The sequence below is a fragment of the Cucurbita moschata genome, unplaced genomic scaffold (genome assembly GCF_002738365.1).
Source record: "Cucurbita moschata cultivar Rifu unplaced genomic scaffold, Cmos_1.0 Cmo_Scf00010, whole genome shotgun sequence".
Classification (NCBI taxonomy): domain Eukaryota; kingdom Viridiplantae; phylum Streptophyta; class Magnoliopsida; order Cucurbitales; family Cucurbitaceae; genus Cucurbita; species Cucurbita moschata.
In genome coordinates, this window is record NW_019268526.1 from 1288657 (window position 1) to 1311747 (window position 23091).

Consider the following 23091-nt stretch of genomic DNA (forward strand, 5'->3'; position numbering starts at 1 on the left):
TTTTTTTTTTTTTTTTTTTTTTTTTTTCTTTTTTAGTAAATGAGTCTCTGGTGCCAACTTCTCCAACGTCATTAATGACAAGCCTATAGATAAAATCTTAGCTTTAAGAGGTGTCAGAAAAGGTGACCCTCTTTCTCCATTCCTCACCATCGATATGGCAGATTGCTTTAGTAGACTCTTCTCTTAAAGCTTCTCCTTCGGTCTTACCAAATTTCGTACAATTTTATTTCATTTTTCTTTATGAAAGCTTGATTTTTTCGATGAAAAGAAACCCTCTATAATATCATCAACATCTTTAAGGAAGCTTTAGAGCTTAATATCGAGTATTGAAATTTTTTTATTGGGGATAAATAATACTGATTCATCCTTCAAAGCTGATGTAAACAGATTTCATTGCAAGGTTGGCACTAGTGGTTGCTCCATCTTCTTTTAGGCCCCTATTGCTGATATAATAGATAACAAGCTTGAAAAATGGAGAAAGTCATATCTCCAACGGAGGCTATTCTTACAATCATACAAGTGACATTCATGAATTTTTAGGTACATTATGAGAAAGAATACCTATGTAGAAGAGTCATCATGGATAAATTTGGCTCTTACCCATCAACACTTGGCTGGACTTATATGTTTGCACCTCGTCTAAGGGTCATCAAAAGTCTATTCTCAGGCATAAGGATCGAATAAGAGCCCAACGGCTCTTCTGCCAGCTTTTGACTAGACTGGTAGATTAGAAATGCACTTGTGTTTCCTAGACTCCTCTCCCTCCACCAGGAAACTATCACAGATACATGAAACACCCTATGCATGATTAGGATCTCAACTTTTGAAAACTCTTCTTGGAGGAAGATACTGAGTGTGGGCTTTCCTATCAGATTTGCTATCATCATTCTACCCCTCAGATGATCCAGATGGCTCCTAGAACCTTCCAGCTTCTGCTTGATTTTTTCCCTTTCCAGTGAATTGATTCAAAAACAAGGTTGTTATTGCTTCTCTATTTATAGAGTTCAGTGAACTTTCGGATGCATGGACCTGAAAAAGGTTTAGTTCTTATGGGACATTAATTGTGAGAGTACGCTATTAACACACACGATATGATTCAGAAGAGATATCCAACATGAGCTCTCTCTTTAGGATGGTGTATGAGTGTATCTTATCTTGTGCATGAAAGACAGACACAAGGCAGCCTATTCCTCAATTGCCCCTTTGCCAACAAATACTGGTCCTATATCCCATCTTCCTTCAAATTGACAACTGCTGACTGCTGAGTGATGTTTCTGAAAATGGTTTTTTTGGTTTAAATTTTAAACTATATTTTGTTGTTTTTTATGAATATATTTCATAGTTGTTTAAACTATAAGTTATTTGGATAAATGTTTCTTTAAAATGAGGTTAGATGGACGCTATCCATTCTCATACTTAAATGTTTCTTTAAACTACAATTTTATGTGATTTGTGCACCCAGGGCAAGGGGTAGAGATAACCAATCTCTAATGCAGTACTAATTTTTTTTTTTAGGATTCTAAGCATTGTATTGGCTAACGGCTAGATCCATAGCGATGTATTTATTGGTCTTTAAACAAATATTTAGCTTTGGTTTTTATAGTACTTATTCCAGCTTGATTTAAACAAACACATTCATCCAATTACATGCAAAGAAAATGAGTTTTTCATGAAACACTATGTATTCGTGGGTACTAATGGACAGCACATGACCTATCTTTGCACGTATTTTTCTCTTTTTTGTAGAAAGAATGCTGAGGATGCAATACAGGGACTGAATGGTACAGTTATCGGCAAGCAAACTGTTCGTCTTTCTTGGGGTCGCAGTACAGGGAACAAGCAGGTTTGATTATGTTATTTTTCTTTTTAAATCTTTGTCCTGTTTTACTCGTCTTCTTATGAATATTTTTAGATTACTACTTGTTGTTGTATGGCCTAGAACCTTTAGAAAATAGGAGAAATGGGATTTGATGACGATGCATATGGAAGTACGACACTTGTTTGGAGTGGGGATATCCCATCTTCCCTCTATTCTTGGGTCTGTTACTGTAAAAAATATCATGACATTATTAGACAATTATTGAATACATATTGGACTTATTGATACTCCCAAGGTCTGATGAACCTGTTTAGACAACTTTGAATATAATAAGACCTTTATTGAACAAAAGGATTAATTGACATAAAAAGAATTACCGGGGAAATTTATACATTTAGAGAGTAAATTATTGAACATTTGAACATTGATTTTGAAGATCTGTTTACTTCATGCCGAATCATCTAGGAACGTGTTTTTTTTTTTTTTTGTTGCCTTCTCCCCATATCTTTGACCTTTGTCATGAAGGCATTGCTGCATCATACTGTTGGTAATTAGTTTCTTCAACCTTTTTGATTTATTGCACATTGTCAGTCCTCTGGCATCTTTTTCTTTGACTTCTCTTTTAGCAGCAATAATCGTAAATCTGTTCTTAGCTACTATGAACACATTTTTGTAGGGTATTTGACCTTCAATAGCCTTTTAATGACGAACAACAACCCATTTATACTATTCTTATTCCTCTTGGTTTAATGTTTGGCAGTGGAGAGGTGATTCTAATAACCAATGGAATGGGGGACGTTATGGAGGGCAAGGCTATGGTGGCTATGGTGGTTACTATATACCACAGCATCAGGACGCAAACATGCATGCCGCAGCTGCCGCAGTCAATGGGACATCTTGAGAAGGCCATTGCCATGGCCATTGCCATTGCCATTGCCATTGCCACCGTCAAACTAAAATCTGAGCATTCAAAACACAAATCTATTAGCTATCAATATATACATTGACTTGGTAATAGCGAGAACTTATTTAAGTTGTGGTTAGCTGAATCTTTATTTGCTGAATTATATGGCTTCATAACATTATTAGTTACTGCCTTGCTCGAGTCATGCTTGAGATTAGACTGCTTGTAGCTAGCTCATCTGCTGAACAATTTTGGGGTATGCGGGTTGATTCTTCTTGGCTGAGGGGGTATTTTTTTTTTTTTTTTAAAGTTGATTTACAGATTATAATTATATTATTATTATTATTTTTTAATATATAGATGCTTTGAACCATAATCCTTAAAATAATATTCTAACAACATGGGGTCCTTAGAATTGTGGTCTTGTTCCAGATTCATGCAGGTTCAACATTGGATGCTTTGTAAATCAATGATATATATAATTACTGCTTTTCTACCTTTTTTTTCTTTTTACTTTTCACTTTTTACTTTTTTCTTCCCGAAGTTTTCTGCTTGTTGGGGTTAGTGAAAAAAATAAAGGGCTGGAATCAGAGGATTTTAAGTCTCAAATTTATTAATTTTTTATATTATTTTATTTTAGTTTAACAAGCCACCTAAATTTTACCATCCAACTCAATTTTCTATTTTCGGGCTGGGTAGTGGGGTTGTAACCCTATTGTCGGATCATCCAACTCAATCTTCTATTTTCGGGTTGGGTAGTGGGGTTGTAACCCTATTGTCGGATTGGATTGATTGGGTTGACACAATGTAAAAATCCTGAATTTGTGTTCCAGTCGGATTATTAAGTTACATGAGCACTTCTAATTGTATGCATTTATTTTAGCTCTAGAATTTTTAGTTACAAATTATTATATTAAGTGTTATTATGTTGTAAAATTTAAAAGAATACATGTGTTAGTGTGTTATGGGCATGTAGATTCCACTTCGGTTGGGGAGGAGAATGAAACACTTTTTAAGGGTATGAAAACATCTCCCGGGCGCATTTTGAAAAACTTTGAGGGGAAGTTTGAAAGGGAAAACCCAAAAAGAGGTTGAGCCTCGGGTTAGAGCCTTGAAAGGGATGGATACGAGAAGGTGTGCTAGCAAGGACGCTAGGTCCTGAAGGGGAGTGGATTGGGAGGTCCCACATCGATTGAAAAAGGGAACAAATATCAGTGAGGATGCTAGGCCCCAGCCCCGAAGAGGGTGGATTGTGAGATCCCACATCCCCACATCGACTAAGGAGTGAATTGTGAAATCCCACATCGGTTACACAAGGTGTAGAAATCGTTCTCTAGTATAGACGTGTTTTGAAAAACTTTATAATAATATTTTCTAACAGTGGACTTACGCCAAGAGAACAATATCTACTAAATGTGAACTTGGTCACGTTAATAATAAAATGATAAAATAAATGGAAACTAAAAAGAAATAAAAGTTATGGACCTGTACTACACTTTCTTACTGAATCATATATTCTTTCCAAAGGTAAAGTTATGATAGTTGTAAATGTTAAATGCTTTACATTAACTCTTCAAGTCAATTTTTATGCACAAATTAATGGTTCCATGTGCTCCATCTCATGAACGGATATATTATTGGATATGGCTAAGCCATCTCTTCTTCTTCGTCTCTAGACCCATAGCTTTCAACGGTTCCGTGGGAATGAATATGATCTTATACTCGATTTCATATTTGACATGTATTCCAAGCTATGAGTCATAATTAGTTCAAGTAAAACTATATTCACGATATTCAATCGTATATCTTATGGTTTAATTTTTTAAATTACTGACTTTCTTTTTCATATTAAGAACACGTGACTTAACAATAATCGATGAACAGAACTATGAAAAGTTCTAAGATTCACGCCACCGATCAAACAAAACGAGGTTGAATGAAACGATCTTACCAAAATTTCTCGTGTTTTTGCATTTGATAAGTAATTTTAATTATTATAAACTACACCAACTTTTAGAAAGAAACTCGTAGCTTATAATTTAACGAACATATTTTACCACGAATATGAGTGAGGAGATTTATAGCTTGTCTCTAAATTATTAAAAGGCTATTATAGGTAGGAAGCAGCCTAAGCCAATCCATTTGATCACAAGCATTAATTCACCATGTGCTAAGGACACCCATATGCTTATCATCTATTATTGGACTAGCTACGTTTAGTATATCATACACTTTTTCGAGTTCAACGACTTTGAAATGGACGTTTTAATCATTATTAGTGTCTTACCTATATATCGCTACGTTTGTATTGATAAGTAACTCTAATATATACTCATAACTCTAATATATAATTTCAATTTCACGGGTGTATTTGATTTAATAAAAGACGGAGTAATTATTCTCAAAATGTATATATTTTGAGATTCCTGATTGTGAGTGTAACAGTATTGACACAATGACACGTATACATGTATGATAACGAGGATCTTTCCTCTCGTATAAAACAATGACACAAATGCCCTTATCGATGTATGAAACAATAATACGACAACCCACTTATCATATTTTCTACAATATATGAAATGTCAACCGTATCGAGAGGTATGTTGATATGAATGTTAGAAAAATGAGGTCAACCGTATCAAGAGGTGTGTTATTTTAAAATTTGTCATAACTTAAATACTCGTAAACCTGTAATCACAAGAAAATCATGATTGAAATAGGCTTAAAAACTCAGTTCAAAATTGAAAAAACGTTATTATACTACCCTAGCACTGAAAATATGGCGAAAATGATGGTCGTCATTCGTACCTGAGTTCTTTACGATAGAGCGAGATGCATAGTACTTCTCTACACACAGTTCATTCACGCGCATATGAACCCACTCCCTAGGTCTAACTATGGGCTAACACGCACTACTACTACCAAAAAATCAACTTCAAAAGAAGTAATCTATGATCATATGACATACAACATGCATAAGGTCTCACACATTAATAATCACTGTTGAATGAAATAAGGACGAGTTGTGTGGGACGGTCAAAGTAGTTACACCGACCCAACCGAGTGAACTAAAGCCAAACTAAGTCGAAAGAACGAACCGAAGATTTTCATTGGATGCTTAAAACTTAAATAAATATGAATGTGGTCAACGTGGTCAACGTGGTCAACGTGTTCATATTGGAAGAATAGAATAGTTTTGATTCTATCCACAATGGCGGCTCCACTTTTGATCATAATTTAGAACTCAATTTCTCTCAACTTTCCTCTTCTTTCTTTATCTCCTCCACCTAATCCCCTTCCTTCATTTCACACAGCTTCAGATCCACCGCCTTGCCGCCGTCAACGGAGATGGAAGTGGCCGTCGGAGTCTCTCCCGCCGGCGACCTTTTCAACTTCGGCAGCCCTTGCTCCTCCCACTATCTCTCCGCTCCTTCCACTCCCTTCTCCTCCCTTAGTGCGCCCACCAGCCCCTCCTCTCTCGCCGTCAACTTCTTCCGCCACGACGACGACGTTCCGATTGGCTCTCCCTCCGCCGTCCCCTTCCGCTGGGAGGAGAAACCCGGCATTCCCAAATCCCCCAATTGCTCCGCCGAGCAGGATTTTGAATTTGATTTCAGCCGCCAGTCGCTCTGCACTAAAGCTTCTCTCTCCGCCGATGAGCTCTTCGACGGCGGTAAAATCCGGCCGCTCAAACCCCCTCCCGGATTCAAGGTCATTGTTTTTTCCGACCAAATGTTAAATTAAAAGTTTATTACAAGTTCCTCTGCTAAATTTTTTTCTTCGACAGTCGAACATGTCGTCGCCGAGATCGCCGCACAATTCGAGGATTTCCCAACGTAAAACGAAGAACAGCTCCGAAATGAACATCAACGACGACCCATTTGAAGCGGCGCTAATGAAAGAGACTCTTAACCATCGAACCAATTATGAGCTCGCTGATAAACAGAGCAAAAACAGAGGAAGAACAGAGGAAATCTCATACATTTCCTCTAATTTTGCTCGCAAACCCACTCGATCCGTTTCCCCTTACAGAATCTCTTCTCGAACTCCAATTCACGGCGACGGCGACGGCTGCACGGGCGCCGGAAAATCAAAGTCGTTGTCGTTCTTGTCGGCGATTTCGTTCTCTAAGGCCAATAGAAAATGGAGGCTCAGAGACTTATTGTTTCGTAGCACTTCCGAAGGCCGAGCGACGGAGAAAGCTGATAAGCTGAGGTCTACGTACGTTGTAATGTCGGAAAGAATGGAGAACGACATGAAAATTTCGAGTTTCCGATCAGCCGACAGCGTCGGTCCAAGGAGGCATTTCACAGCGGCGAACCGGACGGTTTCCGAGGAGTTTATGAAGAAGAGGAGCTTTTTGGGCCGTTGCTTGCGGTTTAACCGGTCCGGTATGCAGGAGATTTCTAGAGATATTGGGTCGTTGACACGTGGATGAACCGGCAGATTTTTAATTTTGATTTTTTTTTGTTTGGATTGATAAATGTAAGAGAATGTTTTTTTTTTCAGTATTTTATATATAAATAAATAATAAAGAATTTAAGTTTTTGGGCATGTTTTTTTAGAGGAGGATAATATATTTATTTATATATTTAAAAACACTAAATTAATAAAAAAAAAATATAACTTTCTACTTAAAAATATTTTTTAACTTTCAAAATGGTTTAAAAATTCCTTTAAAATCATTAAATTTTCAAAACTTTCACTAATACCCTTAATTTTTTTTAAAAAAATATTAAAAATATCTTTAAACTTTTTTTAAAAATTAAAAAAAAAAAAAGAATCTTACCGTACCACGTTTAAAAAATGCTCAAACTTTCCAAAGTAACATTAAAACGTTCGTAGATAATCTATGAGATGTTAATAGACGATTTTCGTTCATATATTGATGAAATCTTTTTTAAATTTTTTTATGAAGGTAAAGAGCGTTAATATTAATTTTAAAATTTTACGGGTATTTTTGAAACATAGTACTATTCATAAATCTATTTTTGAAAATTTTTAAAATAGTGGAAGGATATTAATATATATAATGTTTTTTTAAAAAAATTAATCTAAATTTTTCCAAACCCGATAATATATTAAGTTAGTTTAACACTCATATGAATGACAACAATAGAATCGACATAACTCGGCTACAAAACCTAATTTAACCTAAAATAAACGTAAACGTTCGAGATTTAACCCTAAAATGATTCTATTTTCCCCACCACCCTCTTCCTTTTTCCCCTTTTCCCTTTTTCCCTGGCTTTAATTGGCATCTTCTTTGCTCGTGCAAAAGATTTAAGCAATGGCGAAAGACAAAAGGAGTTGGTGGTCATTACATAACCCAACCATTAACAACACTTTTTCCTTTACCTTTTTAGTGTTTAATTATATGCCAACATCTATTCACTCCATCATGTTGTTCGTTTATTTAATGGGTCGGTGTTCGTGTTCATGATGTTTGAAGTTACGTCTAATAGGTTAAATGTCAAAACGTCTTAAAAAGGATGGAAAGGTAAGAATCCTGTGTGACCATTCAAATCGTCGTCATTTCCTTCTCCCATTATTCTAATGTTCGGCTACAACAGTCGACTCGAGGAAAACCGATAGGTAAAGAGGCTGAAGAGATGAGTTGTGTGGTGTTATATGTTATGGTCATGCTTGTCCAAGGCGTGTTATCTACGACCGCATATTGGATGTCCCGATCATGTTGGTCCAGGATGTGTTATCCATGGCTGCATGCCTGTTCCAAACCCCTCCTACCTGCTTTTATCTTGGATAAGTCTTTATGTCAAAATGTACTATAGGGGGGATATGACTAGTCGGGTTATATACTATCAAATCCGTTGTTGTTGCCTAATCGCTTTTAGTTTATAACATTATACGCAATCAACGTATTTTCTCGCTCACGTTTTCCAAAATATCTCTCTCAAACATGACTCGAGATTCGAGTACACCGATGTTGTTCACGAAATCCAAATTTCTCATGATTGACTTGTTCGTTGGGTTAGAACAAATGTCGCACAATCGCTATCTCGCTACCATAAGAGTACGTTTGTGAGACTACATAGTGAACGAGATATTCTCGAACCATCCTATCGGTTTTAAATTAAAGGTCGAGAAATATATATATATATATTAATAAAAAGTAGAGTTTTTATTATATGATTGAGAAAGAGGTCCACCTTGAGGTATCATTATGTGACAAGCTTTCTCTCTTTTTCTTCTTTTTCTTTTAAGAGATTCATATTTGCTATGCTACTTTACATTATTATTTAATGCTTAAATGAGATACCCTTTGGACCACCCACTCTTTCACATCATTATTATGATTTAATAAAAAAAAATCATTATAAATTATCTATTAATTATTATAAATTAATATGACGGTTCGTCGTAGTTAAATCATGTTGGTATCACTGTTCTCGTGACAATTAATAAAAAAGAATGCACGAGTTCGGTTCATATTTGATTATAACTAGCCCACGATAAACGCTGGGTAGCCAAGTGCGGAGCGAATAAATGTTGAAAGCATCTAAGTAGTAAGTCCACTCCCAGATGAGTGCTCTCCTATTCCGACTTCCCAGAGCTTCCGGTAGTACGCCGAGACAGCAATGGGTTCTCTGCCTCTGTGGGGATGAAGCGAAAGAAGTTTTGAGAATTCAAGGGAAGGTCACGACCCAAGGAAGAGTTTGAACTCAACACTTAAAATGAGTTGTGGAGATTCATTATATAAAGTTATGATGTGACACTCGAGTAAAAGAGCAGTATATTAATGAATTGTGATTACATCCGAATGAGAACGATCCTGAATAACTAAGAAAGATTTTAAAGAATTGAAAGTTATTGTCTATTAGACGCGTTTTAAGATTGTGAGGCAGATGATGATACATAACGGGCCAAAGCGGACAAAATTTGTTAGCGGTGAGCTTTAGCTGTTATATGTGAACTTGGACTCAAGATAAAATATTGCGTAATTATAAAAATACTTTAACTCTGACGATTATACGCTAAAATATTTGTATATGTTAACATAAACATAACTCAGCAGATAAAATACATCATTTTATTTCTAAGTTAGTGGCAAGTGACATGAAATTTTATTAACACGGTCTATATTTAATTTATCTTTCGAAACATTATTATATCTTAAATTAACTAAACAAGATAGATACGAATGAGACGATATTTTGGAACTAAATAATTATGTTTGTAATGTAATTTCAATTTTGCTTGACTATATAATATGTGAGGACTAAAAATGAAATCGAGTATGAGTTGACTGAGTCAAAGTGTCTAACTTGTGGTCAACCTAGTGACGTTGACTATGAAATATCAAGTCAAAGTCAAAAGACAAAACCGACGGCCGAAACCTTTGACTGAACACAGTAATTTAGAAACTGATGTTTTGACTCTTGATATGTTGACCATTCTAACTCCAATGCGTTGACTGTATTACTCTTCAAAAATATAATTATATGAGGGGGCGGAGACCGTGACAACGTGGCTGACGGTTTAATTTTAGGCTGAATTAATAAAAATATTCAAAGAAATAAAGTTAAAAAATATTTTTATCCATAAAAATAGTTATTTAAAAAATACTCTTTTAACTTCAATAATATCCTTAAATTTATTTAAAAACTTTAAAAATATAAAAATACCTTTGCCATTAATATATGAACGACATTTTAAAAATACATATGAACATTTAAAAATAATATTAAAAAATTTAGAGAATCGTAACAAATTTAGGGTTTGGATGGGTTGTGATCCTTCGAGTTGTTAGGGTTGACTCGACCAAAAAAGTTTCAATCCATGAACCGAAACAAATTTTCAGTTTTTCAAAAATTCAATCCAATCCAAATCGGAAAAGAAAAAAAAAAAAAAATCAATTCAACTTACCCTTTATCGTTTGGGTTTACTTAACCTATATAGTTTGGGTTATTTGAGTCATTGGATTATCCGAACACCATGACCCAATGAAGGGTCGAATTCTTGGGTCCGGTTGGGTTCCTACATTGTTGAACCGAAAGGGGAAAAACATGGTCATTCTATAACTTTATTTTATGTCTGGCATGAATGGCCATTGTGGGTGACATTCTTCATAAGAGTTAATGATTGATATGGTGTTTTTGATAACGAACACCTAAATAAGATAATATTGCATATCTTTTTAGGTGGGTGTATCTCTATTTAGATGATGCTCCAGAGTCTATACAAGGGCTTTGTTGTATCAATAGGGGAGATGTTGACCGAATATTTGAGGTCTCATTACCCCTTTGGGTTAGGGGCTTAGTCCTCGAATCGGTCTCCATGATTTATGAGGACCTTGTTTTACCTTTTGGGATTTGTGGGTAAGGATCGAAAATTTTCACCATCCCAACCCAACTCAACTCTTTATCTTCAGGTTGGGTTCGGGTTGTGTTTGAGTTGTTCTAAACTGAGAAGAGACAAGAAGTGTGTTTGGGTTGTTCCAAATTGAGAAGAGACAGGAACGACGTCCGCAATGAGATAAGAACGACGTTAACAGAGAAATAAAGAGGCGAACGACGAAGACGAACACTGTAATATGAGAACTATAAAGACGAAGAGCAGAGAGACAATAAGAAAGATGATAACGATGGAATAACATACTTCATCATTACAATTATTAATTCAATCTCGTGTATCCAAGAGTAGAGAGAGACCATTTGCACTATGCGAAGTGCAGATGCGCTAGGTGGCAAGGGCTTGGTCCTATTTTAAATTTTTTGAGGTTTTCGAGTTGTGGATCGGAACCCGAACCAGATCGAGTTCCAAAAAACGAACCCAACCCAAACCCGAAACCCTTTTAAACCCAACCTAACCCTTATAACTCGGATTAGCCGGTTGAAAGTACACTCCTGTATCAAACTCTCTTCCTATTCCTAAAAAAATATTCTCAAACTTAATTCTTCCAAGTTCTCTATCAGTTCCTTTATAAAGAAACACCAAATCTAAATGATTTCAGGAATCAAAGATGCAAAGTAGCCAAAATATATCATCAAACATACATCAAACTGGCTGAAATGCTTCAATTAGAGTTTCTGAGTACACAATGAACACTAAGTTTCTACAAACATTCACCCATAACTTACAGTTCATATAAGCATCATTGAACTCAGATACACAACGCCTAGGATCTTAAGACAATCATGCATTACTCAACAAACGCATCCCTTTGTTTCTAACTAATGATCTAAAGCTATCAGTCAATGGCAGAGTTCTTCTAGGATCAAGCTATGAACAATTACTCTTTCTAATGTATGCAATGACTTCAGTGGTTGAACTTAAGACCCAACAGAACATAAACAAAACCACCAAGCATGGCAACAATGAAAGTGCAAAATGAAAGACTATATTGATGGAACGTTAGCTACCTCGATGGAAGCCTTTGATGCAAATCATCAGCCAGCGCCTGCCTCACACTTTCACCATAATAACACAGAGACTTTTCAGTGTCAAGAATGTTGGGTGCAGGGCCAGTCTCATTTGGGTCCTTCAATGGTTCAGGCTCTGGCTCCTTGGCAATTTGACACAAATTATGCAACACACAACAAGCAACAATGGTCTGTGGCGCATGACTTAAACCCACGTTCAAATCCTGAAGAATCTTCCACCTAGCTTTAAGCAACCCAATAGCATCAACCACCACAGACCTACCCTTCATCAGCATTCCATCAAACAGGTTCTGTGCAGGCGTGCCGATGCCATTCGGCGAAAATGGTGTCAACAGGAAAGACAACAGAGGATATCCCCAATCACCCACAATGTAAGGTCGAACATGGTGACCCCTAACGTTAATTACGTTATCCCAAACAACATCACCAGAAGTAAGCCTATGGTACATAAGACTATCCCTAAAATGGCTGGCATCGTCACTACCACCAGGAGCTTTAACACACACATCCCAGAAAATTTTCTTGTTGTCCGCAACAACTTGAAGCAGAACCGAGGGATACCCAAATCGACAATTGTAATTAGTGGAAAAATTCTGGTCAGGGGGTAATCGACGAAGCTTGATCGGACTCCCATCAATGGCGCCACACATATTGGGGAGAGAAGTCAACTCCTCGAAAGCCTGAGTGGTCTCAATCAAACGCCGGCGACTTACCGGAATCTTAATAAACTCAGCATAAAGCTTGGTGGCCAAAAGACGGGTGACCATATTGGTGATTTTGGAAACAAGATAGGGTTCGAGAGAGAAACGAGCAGCGACGGTTTTAGCGGAGAGGCCGTGGCAGAGGCGAGAGAGGACCATAGCGACGGCGTAATCGGATGGGAGAGAGAGATTGGAGAGAGCAATATGGGGCTTGAGCTTGTCGACGATGGTGGTGAAGACAGGGTGAGAGAGGCCGTAGAGGGAGCGCCATTGGGCATCGCGAAAAGGGGCTTCGAGGGACCAAATGTGGTCGGTGGAGAAGGCGCGGAAGGCGGAGACGGAGTAATCGGAGGAAGAGGGAGGAAGGGTAGTGGAGGAGGTTCGGGAAGGGGAGGAGGAGGCGTTGGAGCGAGAGGAGGCGATGAAGGAGAGGACGGAGGCGATTGTGAAGAAGAGGAGAGGGGCGGCGGAGGAGGAGGAAAGAAGGGAGGTGGGAGAGTTGAAGGAGGCGGAGGAAGGAGAGGAGGCGGAGGAGGGAGTGGAAGGGAGAAGGGTAATGGTGGGATCGAGGTAGTTGTGGAGGTGGAGGAGAGTTGAGAGCATCAGTAAGAAGGATTGATCCATGGCTGTTGACGCCGTCCTCCTCGCCGGAGATGGAGGTTTCTACTGGGGGAAGGGCAAAATCCAGATCGGGATTCTTCAAGTCTGTTTTTTTCAATCCGCCCAAACCATACGGGCCTGGATAAACTATCGGATTGGGCTCGGCCCGTCTATTTTATGCTGGGCTCAGCCCTCTATTTTCTTCTGGGCTCGGCCCGTCTATTTTTTCTGGGCTCGGCCCTATATTTTCTGCTGGGCTTGACTCGTCTATTTTCTGCTGGGCTCGGCCCGTCTATTTTCTTCTTAGCTCGGCTCGTCTATTTTCTGCTGGGCTCGGCCCGTCTAGTTTCTGCTGGGCTCGGCCCGTCTATTTTATGCTGGGCTCAGTCCGTCTATTTTATGCTGGGCTCGGCCCCTCCTAAGAACTTTTATTTATACTTTGAACCATCCTATATCACCAAATATTCTTAATTTTCATATTTAAAAGTATTTTCGGGTTCATTGGGTTGGTCGAGTTGACCTAACAAAAAAAATTTCAACCCGCCAACCGACTGAACTTTTTTGGTTTTTCAAAAATTTAACCTCAACCCAAACTGAAAAAAAAAAAAAAAGAAATCTAACCGTCATGTGAACACCCTAATACCACATTTGTACTCTATGTTTGAAAATGCTATACGCTTGAGTTGAAAAGTTGATGAAGAGATCAACTTGAGTATAACTCAATTAAATAAGTCATTATTTTCGACCAAAAAGTGAAGAGGTTCGTGTAACTCTGACTTGAGAGGTTGAACTTAACGGATAAAAAAAAAAAAAAAGGGAGATCGACCACATACATCTTCTCCGATTGGGAAATCTTATTTGACCGTATTGACTAAGTTTAGCTCAACGTTGTAATATCAACCTTGAAGTATGGGTGTTAGGGTGAACTTCATGGATCCAGTTTGGCAATGGAAGCCATTGGCTTCTCCACAAGCAAAGTAGTAAGGATTTTGGTGTTTGAGCTGAAATTCAAAGCCATTTTCAGTACTTCCTTGTGTTGAATTTGCAAGCATTTTGGCCTTTCCCAAATCACAGTTGACGAAGCTTCTCATGTTTGGGAGCTGATAGACACTGTGAGCCGGAGTTGTACTGTTTGGAGGATCGTATTTGAATACTGCCAACAATAACTTCCAAGTAAGTTGGAGAATGAAAAATTCTTATAATAACATTGAAAATGTGATCAATAAGGGTTACCTAGGATGTCATTTATATGGAAGGGACCGTTCTTAAGTGCCCAATCATTATAGTCGAAGCCGAGATGCCAATGCTCTGAGCCACCTACTATGATCTTTCGGGATGGTGGGGTTGGTGGTGGTGGTGGAGGCGATGATTGTTGTGATGGTGGTGTGCGAGGACCTCGTGAACGTGGTGGTGTTCGAGGACGTTGTGAACGTGGTGGTGGTGGTGGCGGCGGCAGTTGTGGTGATGGTGGTGGTGGTGATGGCATTTGTTGTGATGGTGGTGTTCGAGGACGTCGTGATCTTGGTGGTGATGGTGGTAGGGATTGTGATGGCGGTGTTCGAGAGGTTGGTGATGTAGGTGGTGGCGGAGACGGGTGGTGGGTAGGGTTGAAAGGGGAAGAGCAATTATGTGCCCAAAACCAAGGCTGATTGGCAGAGGATAGAGTTGAGAGGCATGCCCAAATGAAGAGAATGAGTAGTTTTGAAGATATTGAAGGCATGGTTGGATAGAGAGAAGAAACACAAAAGCCTAAGTGAATGAGTTCTTGATGTTGCCAATGTTTGAGCTGATGGGGTTTTTATATTATCACCAATCACCAAAATAGTTTCAATTTTAAATTTTATTTCCCAACTTCGGTCTTCCAATTCTGACCTCTATAATTTTTCAAACTTATTTCTTTTCATAACTTTATTTATTTAAACTAGTAAGTTTATTAATGTTTATATATATATATATATATATATATATATATATATATATATATATATATATTTTTGTTAATAGTCAAATATTTTTCCTAAAAAGTAAATCATAAAATTTATGCTAAGTTTTAGAAATTAAAAGAAATAACTAAAAAAAAAAAAAAGGTTAAAATCTTGTAATTTAGTTTTAATACACACTCGAGAAAATTAAGGAACAATATTGGAGCTGAAATGGGTTGGTAATTAAAGTTCTTTCTCCACTAAAAAGGAAAACAAAAAATTAAGTTTTTAAAAAATGTCAAATTTTCTACCATTGAAAATGGGTCTAACAAACTGTTAATAAATTGCACATTTCAACCATAAAAAAGTGTGTTTTTACCAAAATACACCTTTGAAACATACCACTTATTATGTCATGACATTTTAATGATGCCAATATGACGTTTTCCATCCCCTAATAATTTTTTTTGAAAAAAAAATAAAATTATTTATCAATTCCATCTATTGATTTCTGTTAAAGCTTCACCGACTGATTTAAAGCCTTAACTTTTTCGACCCTTCCATCTTTTTTTTTCTTCCATTTATGACTTTTATCCTTCCTTGGGTCGAAGGGCACCAACGACCAACCCATTTCCATGTCTTCCAATTTCAACTACAAGGAGTTCATTAACAAATCATTAACCTACTCGAAGAGGAGTTATATGAATGTCATGAATAACCATCCATTTCATTTGAATCGAAGCTCGAGATGATACCAACAAAATATTATCACCAAAGTTGAACATAACAAAATATCCATATCAAAATTACTAAAAGCTACCTGTTTGTCGATATATTTTCTTCTTTAAAGAGGGTTAATCTTAGTCTAGTTCAATAGGTAAGACACCAATTACCATCCCAAAAATTGACCATTCTATACCCCGCTCTCCAAATGCAGTTTTGTATAGTTGAACTAGCCACTACAACCTGGATCTCAATTTCTCTTCGTCTCGCTCCAAAACAAAACCTGAAATGAAGCCAAAGTTTTTTTCTTTAAAAAGATGATTAACCAAGTGTTCGTACTGTTAGACGAACACGACTCTCCACAATAGTATAATATTGTCCACTTTGAGCATAAGCTCTCCTGCTTTTGCTTTGGACTTCCCCAAAAGGGCTCATACCAATGGGGAGAACTTTTCTTGATTATAAACCCATGATTATTCCTTAAATTAGCCGACGTGGGACTTTCATCATCCAACACCTCCCCTCGAACAAAGTACGCCTCCCCTTCGAGGCTCGACTCCTTTTTCTTTTGGAGTCGTAGTCATTTTTTGACCATGCCTTTGAAGAGGTTCGACTCCTTTAGTTTTGGAGTCCTTCGTTCGACATTTGAGGATTTACCAATCTATTGGCATGACTAAGTTTAGGGCATGGCTCTCATACTATGTTAGATGAACACGACTCTCCACAATGGTATGATATTGTCCACTTTGAGCATAAGCTCTCATGGCTTTGCTTTGGGCTTCTCTAAAAGGCCTCATACCAATGAAGAGAGTATTCCTTGATTATAAACCCATGATCATTCCCTAAATTAGCCGATGTGGGACTTTCATCATCCAACACGTACTATTTTTTTTTTCTTATTCAAACAAGTTTATAAAAAACTTACAAGTGTGTACCATTGGAGAGCAAATTCCTATTGGAACATCCTGCCATATGCTTTCCTCTCTTGATTACGTCTATCAGCAACCTGTACACAAGAATTAGTCCCATATATTCTTGCAAACATAATATAAAAGATTGCTGGGTACCAACCTTTTTCTTAGCAGCAGCCAGCTCTTTCTTTATTCCAGCTGAAAAAATAAGAAACAGAGATAAGATAAAAAATCAATAGTCCATAAGATGTTGGAAAATAATGTTTTGGGGTTTTTTTTTTTTTTTTTTTTTTTTTTGAGAGAGAGAGAGACTGAGATTTAGTGTTCCTAGCTATCATGTACATGTCTCGTGTATCTCTGCTTCCTTACTAATGGATGTGACATTCCGGACCAAGATATAAACCAGTAAACTATACCAGCTTCCAACTCAAAGGAAAACAAGGAAAATGGGGGAATAATATCTCAGGCAAGGAAATAAACCAAATGAAGTAATCATGACTCACCATCATTTGGCTCCAAATCCAATGCCTTCTTAAAGTTTTCAACAGCAGCATCAATGTCATTAAGAGCCATATGTGCCTGATAGGTGACAAGGTTAGTCAAACAAACATAAACGTACGAGTAATTATGACCTTACTTGAACTAGATAGGTTGTACAGCTATGTCTTTGAATTGTAATTAAAAGAACCATTAAGATATTCCAAACCATCTCTTATTCACTAATTCATCAATGAAAGATGATACCAACCTGACCTTGGCGGAACATGGCTTTTGCATTGTTCTCTCCTTCACGGATTGCAAATTCAGTGTCCAACAATGCTCCCTTTAGATCCCCTAACTTCAGTTTACAAGCCTACAATAGACGAAAGGATAACATGACTACACTAAAATATGGAGCATCTCAAACATGCCAGTTGCACCAAACAGTTGGCCACGATGACCACCCAAGGCATTCTGTATACTCAGCTTTCTGTTACACCTCTTGTACCTCAGTGAATTAAACAATTTTTTGCTTTTCTTTCACTAAATCTTAAAAAGATAATAGTATCGATGAAACGTACTAAACAAAAACCTGTAGTCAATCCAAGTATAGTTTACTCAATAAAACATCAATTTTCGTTCCAAAGATCTAATGGTTCAATCCTCCACCCTAGCAATTGTCGAGTCCAAAAATAATAATATAGTGATAACACTATTTAAGTGCTTTAGACTAAATTAAAATGTCTACTTTACTATATTCTCTAGGACGATAGGTGGTGTGCAACAATTTTGCCTTTAAGCGAAAAAGCTCTTCACCTTAATGCATAAACAATAAAACATAAAAGAAAGAATAAACACACGCCACTGCATCCCAACTTTGTACCAAGCAAAGAGTATAAGGGGTTTTGAAGTTCCCAGAGACTAATAACAATGAAAATAATTTCATCAGCACAAAATACGCCAAACAAACAATTAATTTGAATAATCATTTCCATATGAAATGTAATGCTTATTTCAACCTTCTTCCTTGAGATTCTTAAAAATGGCATCATCTTTGTATGAGGGAACATTTATGAATATATACAAAATAAAATTTCGTCACTAAGTACTTGATGAAAACTTACAGAGCTGTTTGTAAATATTTGTGATTTGGTCTTCCTCAGACATGAACTCTTCTCTGTTAAGAACATAAAAGATCAAAGATCTGAACAATGTCTAACTAGTGTATGGATTCCATAAACGCAAGTAATGTAGGTAAATGAAGAGTTTACCTTCATCAATCCCTTCTCTCTCCCAGCAAATGTCAAGATACCGCAAAGCCTTCCTGTACTTTCTGAGAGCCATCTTGTAATCTTGTTTCTATGAATTTTATTCAATATTTTGTTATTAAAAATGGAAGTAAAATAAAGTGAAATTTTGAAGATAACTAATAAGTGAATTGATGATAATAACTGACGAAGTACAAAAAAAATTTGTCATTAGACTTCAAAGAACCTTTATAATAGATTTTACCTTAAAATGTTCATTACCAAAAGCCTTAATAGAATCCACAGCACTCATCCACCAAGAAAGTTCAAAAGGACTCTGGTCAAGATCAGCTGGCCAATCAGGATAGGCATCACCATCTTTGAACAAATTTGATACTCCATCATCTGTCCCTTCAGGGATTTCTCCACAATCCTTGATTACAACATCAAGAGTTGGACGATCATTCTCACCAGTTAAGACATGTTCAATTGAGCGAACTACTCCCATTCCTTTCACCACCTTCCCAAAGACCACATGATTTCCATCCAAATGAGGTGTACGTGTTGTTGTTATGAAGAATTGAGACCCATTTGTGTTGGGACCAGAATTAGCCATAGACAACATTCCTTTCCTTTCATGTTTCAGTTCAAAATTTTCATCTTCAAACTTCAAACCATAAATAGATTCTCCCCCAGAACCATCGCCGGCGGAAATATCCCCACCTTGAATCATAAATCCTTTGATTACACGATGAAAGCAGACACCCTAAAATTTTAAACAATTGTGGCTTCAAATACTGGAAAACGAACTCTACATAATCGTGTTTGGAGCAAAATGAAGTTGTGCATTCTAGAAAATGCAACAAACCTGTGTGTCAAGCCTCATTAACCAACCAGAATATACAAAGTAAAGCCACAAAAAGTGTGCATGAGGTAGATAATATTTACAAAAAATATATTCATTCATATAATTTCCATTGTAACAGTGTGTACAAGAGAATCAACGAAAGTGTCAGCAAGAAAATCTCCATGGTAACAATAATATTTTGAAACACAAAAACTTTCTTTCTTTCAAGTTTAAGTAAATAGAAGAAATCTAATAGTCTACCATAGGTGTTCGCAACGATAATAGATAGTATAAAAACATATTTATCACACAGTAAGAAACAGGCATAAGATTTGAGTAACCACCTAAACCTTGTGAACCGAACTATATTTCGGAAATTTGTAAAAATTTTGGAAGCATTGCAGGGACCTGATGATCCAAATGATGGTATCATATATTCATTTTACAAAAATGCATATGCATCATTAGTAAATATGACAGCAGCTTACAAAATATGTTTCATTTCAATATTTCTCACTGAACTTGGAAATATTTTATCAAACATCACCTGACATTCCAATTAAAGATGTAAACAAAAAAACAAGTATTCCAAGTTTTCTTCGGCCTGATGCACCTGAGTGATGCTATGACTATAATGGTCCTTAGCCTTGCATACTGTTTGGAAAAGTGCCTCGGCGAGCCCACATTAGGCACCTCAATTCTAGAGGCATGCACCTCGGTGCTTCAAATATTCATTTCTCTACTCAATTGCAACTTAGAACTTAAGAGCTTTAATTCCTTACATTTTTCTTTACCTTATTCATAATACTTTTTGTTTCATGTATTAAGAAAAATTATTAGCTCATTAAAAAGAAGTCTGCAGTTATTTTTTTTCTTTTTCTACCTTTTGTGCTTAAGGCTCACAGGACTGTTGTGCTTTAGTGCCTTTCATAGCACTAAGTGAAATGAGAAAGGTTTTTCTCAGACACTTACATCTCGGCAGGCCACTAAAAATGTTAGGTTGAAGGTGCTTTTCACCATAGAAATCAAATCAAAAGAAGATATGCTATAACACAAGGAAACTTTAATGTAGTTTAACTCATCCCAGTGTGATTTATCATTAGCGATCACTTTTTCCCAGAAGATATCAATCACTCTAGTAACGTCAAACTTTTTCATAGCAGTCTTATGAATAAAGTTTCAGAAGAGCGACCTTCAATTTCCATTTTCTTTATTCGTTTTCCATTTATACATGAAATAATACAGGGAAACAAAGTGTTCATCTCCTATCAATTCACAAACAGAAGAAATCCCTGCTAGAAAAGACAGTATGCCTTTTCTTTAAGTTCAGACATAAAGATAGTATCTACAAAAGCATAACCCTCCGCCAAATCTTAAGCCTCAAGCACAAATTTCACAACCGAAGGCCAGAAAAAGTTAATGGCGACTTCGTAATTATCTTTTCTTTATTCAGTTACGTATTGTTCGACGGAATCAACATCCAAATCCATTGAACAACAGATAGGCAAAGTAAAAGGAAAGCAGGACGGTCGTTAACCTATAAGAAAGTAGGCAAACGCAGGTTAGGAACGTACTACGACGAAAAAGTCTCAAAAGCAGGAAGAAAAAAAAAAGAAGCAATAATAATCCAACATTTACCGAGGATATCACTATCTATTAAAGCCAAAAGCAAAAGTCCCCTCAAATCTCGGAAACAAACACTTCGACCGACGAACACCAAGCAACAAAATCATCAGAACTACAAGTCCTTGCTTCATCTCTCATAAACAAACACGCTTCAACTCCCAAAAAAAAAACTAATATGCAATCGAACAAAAATAATAAAAAAAAAAGAAAACAGAAAGAGAAAAAAGACGTGTGTTGTGTAAGGACCTTGAAATGGAGAGGAACGCCGGTGTTAGGAGCAATGCCTTTCTCGCCAGTGCAAAGCGCCCTGAAATTCTCGGCGGTTTTAGGAACGACATCGTCATAGAGCTCGATGACGATTCTACCTTCAAGCTCTCCGCCTATGGTGATGTCTAAGAAGCACCTTGGCTTGGACATGGTGGTGGCTCTGGTTCAGATTCTAGAGTGTTCTTTGGTTCTTGGAGAAGGCGAAGAAGAAGGGTGTGTTTCTTTTTCCCCCCTTTTTTGTTTTTCTCTGCTACAAAGGGTCTCTCACCCGCTATTTATTTCTAAATATGTAACCAACCCTCTCTCGAATTTTAAATGCATTTGTTCGTGGTGTCGTGCGATGCGCACGCAGAAGTTTACACTACTACCCCATTTTTCCTAACATTAAATAAATAAATAAATAATGCAAAAAAAAAAAAAAATATATATATATATATATATATCGTGACGTTTGGTAACCCGGCTCGTGCAATAAGGAGTACGTTGGTTTTCAAATTGAGGGAAAACCCGTTCTTGAAAAAGTGTGACCATCCAATTGAATCTGACAAGAACATTGGCTGCTTGAACATTGTAAAATATCGAACCGTCTTGCTTATGTGAACACTAATTATGAGTGAACTGATATTAGGGTAAGCCTTGATTGCTCGACTGTTAACCGAGCTCTCGACAACTTTTTAAATGTATGATAGAATTTGATATTTTAAATAGAATTGGGAGCGTACAAAATGTCGGACAATTTTAGGCTGTAAAATAGTAATTATTCATTAATAAATAATATATATAAGCGAATTAAAATAATAATGAATAGCATTAGAGGTTTGAAGGGAATTGAGAGTGAAAGGCACTCGTAGTGGATGATCTTCGAGAAAAACGGTCACTTTATAACGTTAGCATAGGAAGTTAGTTCATGAGCTACTAAGTTACCTTTACGATCAATAAGGTACTCGTAATGGAGTCCATTCGATAAACGACGGAAGTTCATTTGTATAGCAAAATTTTCAAAGAAGACCCCGAGAATCTGAAAGTATGAATTCCTACCTCAAACGGGATATATTTGTTTTTTCCTCTCCGGTTTATTTATATATCTCTCCAAAAACTTAATTGATTTCTGCCAGTATTATTTACGAGTGCACAAAATAAGTCTCAAATCGACCCAACTGCCCAAAACCAATTCAACAAGTGTTGGTCTTTGTGTAACTTAAATAGAGTCAATTGTCGGTTAGTCAAATCATTTAGGCGAAAGAAAACGACCGATCATATAATTTATTTAAAAAAAAAAAAAAAAAATCTCGAACCATTGGAGATGCATAAATAATTATTCTTGAATATTCATAATTAGTATTCAATTATCAATTTAATTAGATGCTAAGTAAAAACAGTAATGATTATTAAAGTTCAAGAGTTGAAAAAGTATATAATAAAATAATAAAAGCTTGAATATATATTCGACACATTAAAAAAAAAAATAATCGGTCTTTCTTGTCCAAGGCATGTTGTCAATGATCGCATGACAAATATCTCGGTCTTTCTTGTCCAGGATGTGTTGTCCATAGTTGGATGTCCGTTCCAAACCCCTTTTACATGCTTTCATCCCAGATAGGTCTTTACTCACGATAACACTTTTATTTCATATATAT

The 23091-nt window shown here is 36.7% G+C and overlaps 5 protein-coding genes across 6 annotated transcripts in view; 2 read left to right on the forward strand and 3 right to left on the reverse strand.

Annotated features, from left to right (window-relative positions):
- Positions 1 to 2928, forward strand: part of LOC111448515 (polyadenylate-binding protein RBP47-like) — a 7781-nt gene extending 4853 nt beyond the window's left edge. The window contains exons 5-6 of the mRNA XM_023088174.1: positions 1747 to 1843; positions 2580 to 2928. Coding sequence (XP_022943942.1) covers positions 1747 to 1843; positions 2580 to 2720 — 238 coding nt within the window. The 3' untranslated portion in view covers positions 2721 to 2928. The remainder of the gene's footprint in view (positions 1 to 1746; positions 1844 to 2579) is intronic.
- A 3047-nt stretch (positions 2929 to 5975) lies between these two features.
- Positions 5976 to 7225, forward strand: LOC111448731. Its single transcript, XM_023088447.1, has 2 exons — positions 5976 to 6437; positions 6514 to 7225. The coding sequence occupies exons 1-2, from the start codon at positions 6075 to 6077 to the stop codon at positions 7162 to 7164; spliced, it is 1014 nt and encodes a 337-aa protein (XP_022944215.1). The 5' UTR covers positions 5976 to 6074; the 3' UTR covers positions 7165 to 7225.
- Positions 7226 to 11717: 4492 nt separating this feature from the next.
- LOC111448101 (protein ANTAGONIST OF LIKE HETEROCHROMATIN PROTEIN 1-like) lies at positions 11718 to 13526 on the reverse strand. The gene is made up of 2 exons (XM_023087514.1): positions 12052 to 13526; positions 11718 to 12006 (listed from the first exon to the last, which is right to left on the reverse strand). Exon 1 carries the CDS (start codon positions 13453 to 13455, stop codon positions 12106 to 12108), a length of 1350 nt encoding a protein of 449 aa, XP_022943282.1. The 5' UTR covers positions 13456 to 13526; the 3' UTR covers positions 11718 to 12006; positions 12052 to 12105.
- Positions 13527 to 14237: 711 nt separating this feature from the next.
- Positions 14238 to 15151, reverse strand: LOC111448602 (alpha carbonic anhydrase 8-like). The gene is made up of 2 exons (XM_023088284.1): positions 14665 to 15151; positions 14238 to 14584 (listed from the first exon to the last, which is right to left on the reverse strand). The coding sequence occupies exons 1-2, from the start codon at positions 15149 to 15151 to the stop codon at positions 14328 to 14330; spliced, it is 744 nt and encodes a 247-aa protein (XP_022944052.1). The 3' UTR covers positions 14238 to 14327.
- A 902-nt stretch (positions 15152 to 16053) lies between these two features.
- LOC111448877 (peptidyl-prolyl cis-trans isomerase CYP40-like) lies at positions 16054 to 21831 on the reverse strand. 2 transcript variants are annotated; one of them, XM_023088655.1, is made up of 9 exons: positions 21434 to 21831; positions 18980 to 19480; positions 18739 to 18826; positions 18592 to 18644; positions 17736 to 17840; positions 17491 to 17566; positions 17148 to 17185; positions 17002 to 17082; positions 16054 to 16359 (listed from the first exon to the last, which is right to left on the reverse strand). In XM_023088655.1, exons 1-8 carry the CDS (start codon positions 21602 to 21604, stop codon positions 17029 to 17031), a joined length of 1086 nt encoding a protein of 361 aa, XP_022944423.1. In that variant the 5' UTR covers positions 21605 to 21831; the 3' UTR covers positions 16054 to 16359; positions 17002 to 17028. The 2 variants fall into 2 exon arrangements, with proteins under 2 accessions (XP_022944423.1, XP_022944422.1); XM_023088654.1 differs by having other exon boundaries at positions 17012 to 17082; positions 21434 to 21830.
- Between the last annotated feature and the right edge of the window lie 1260 nt (positions 21832 to 23091).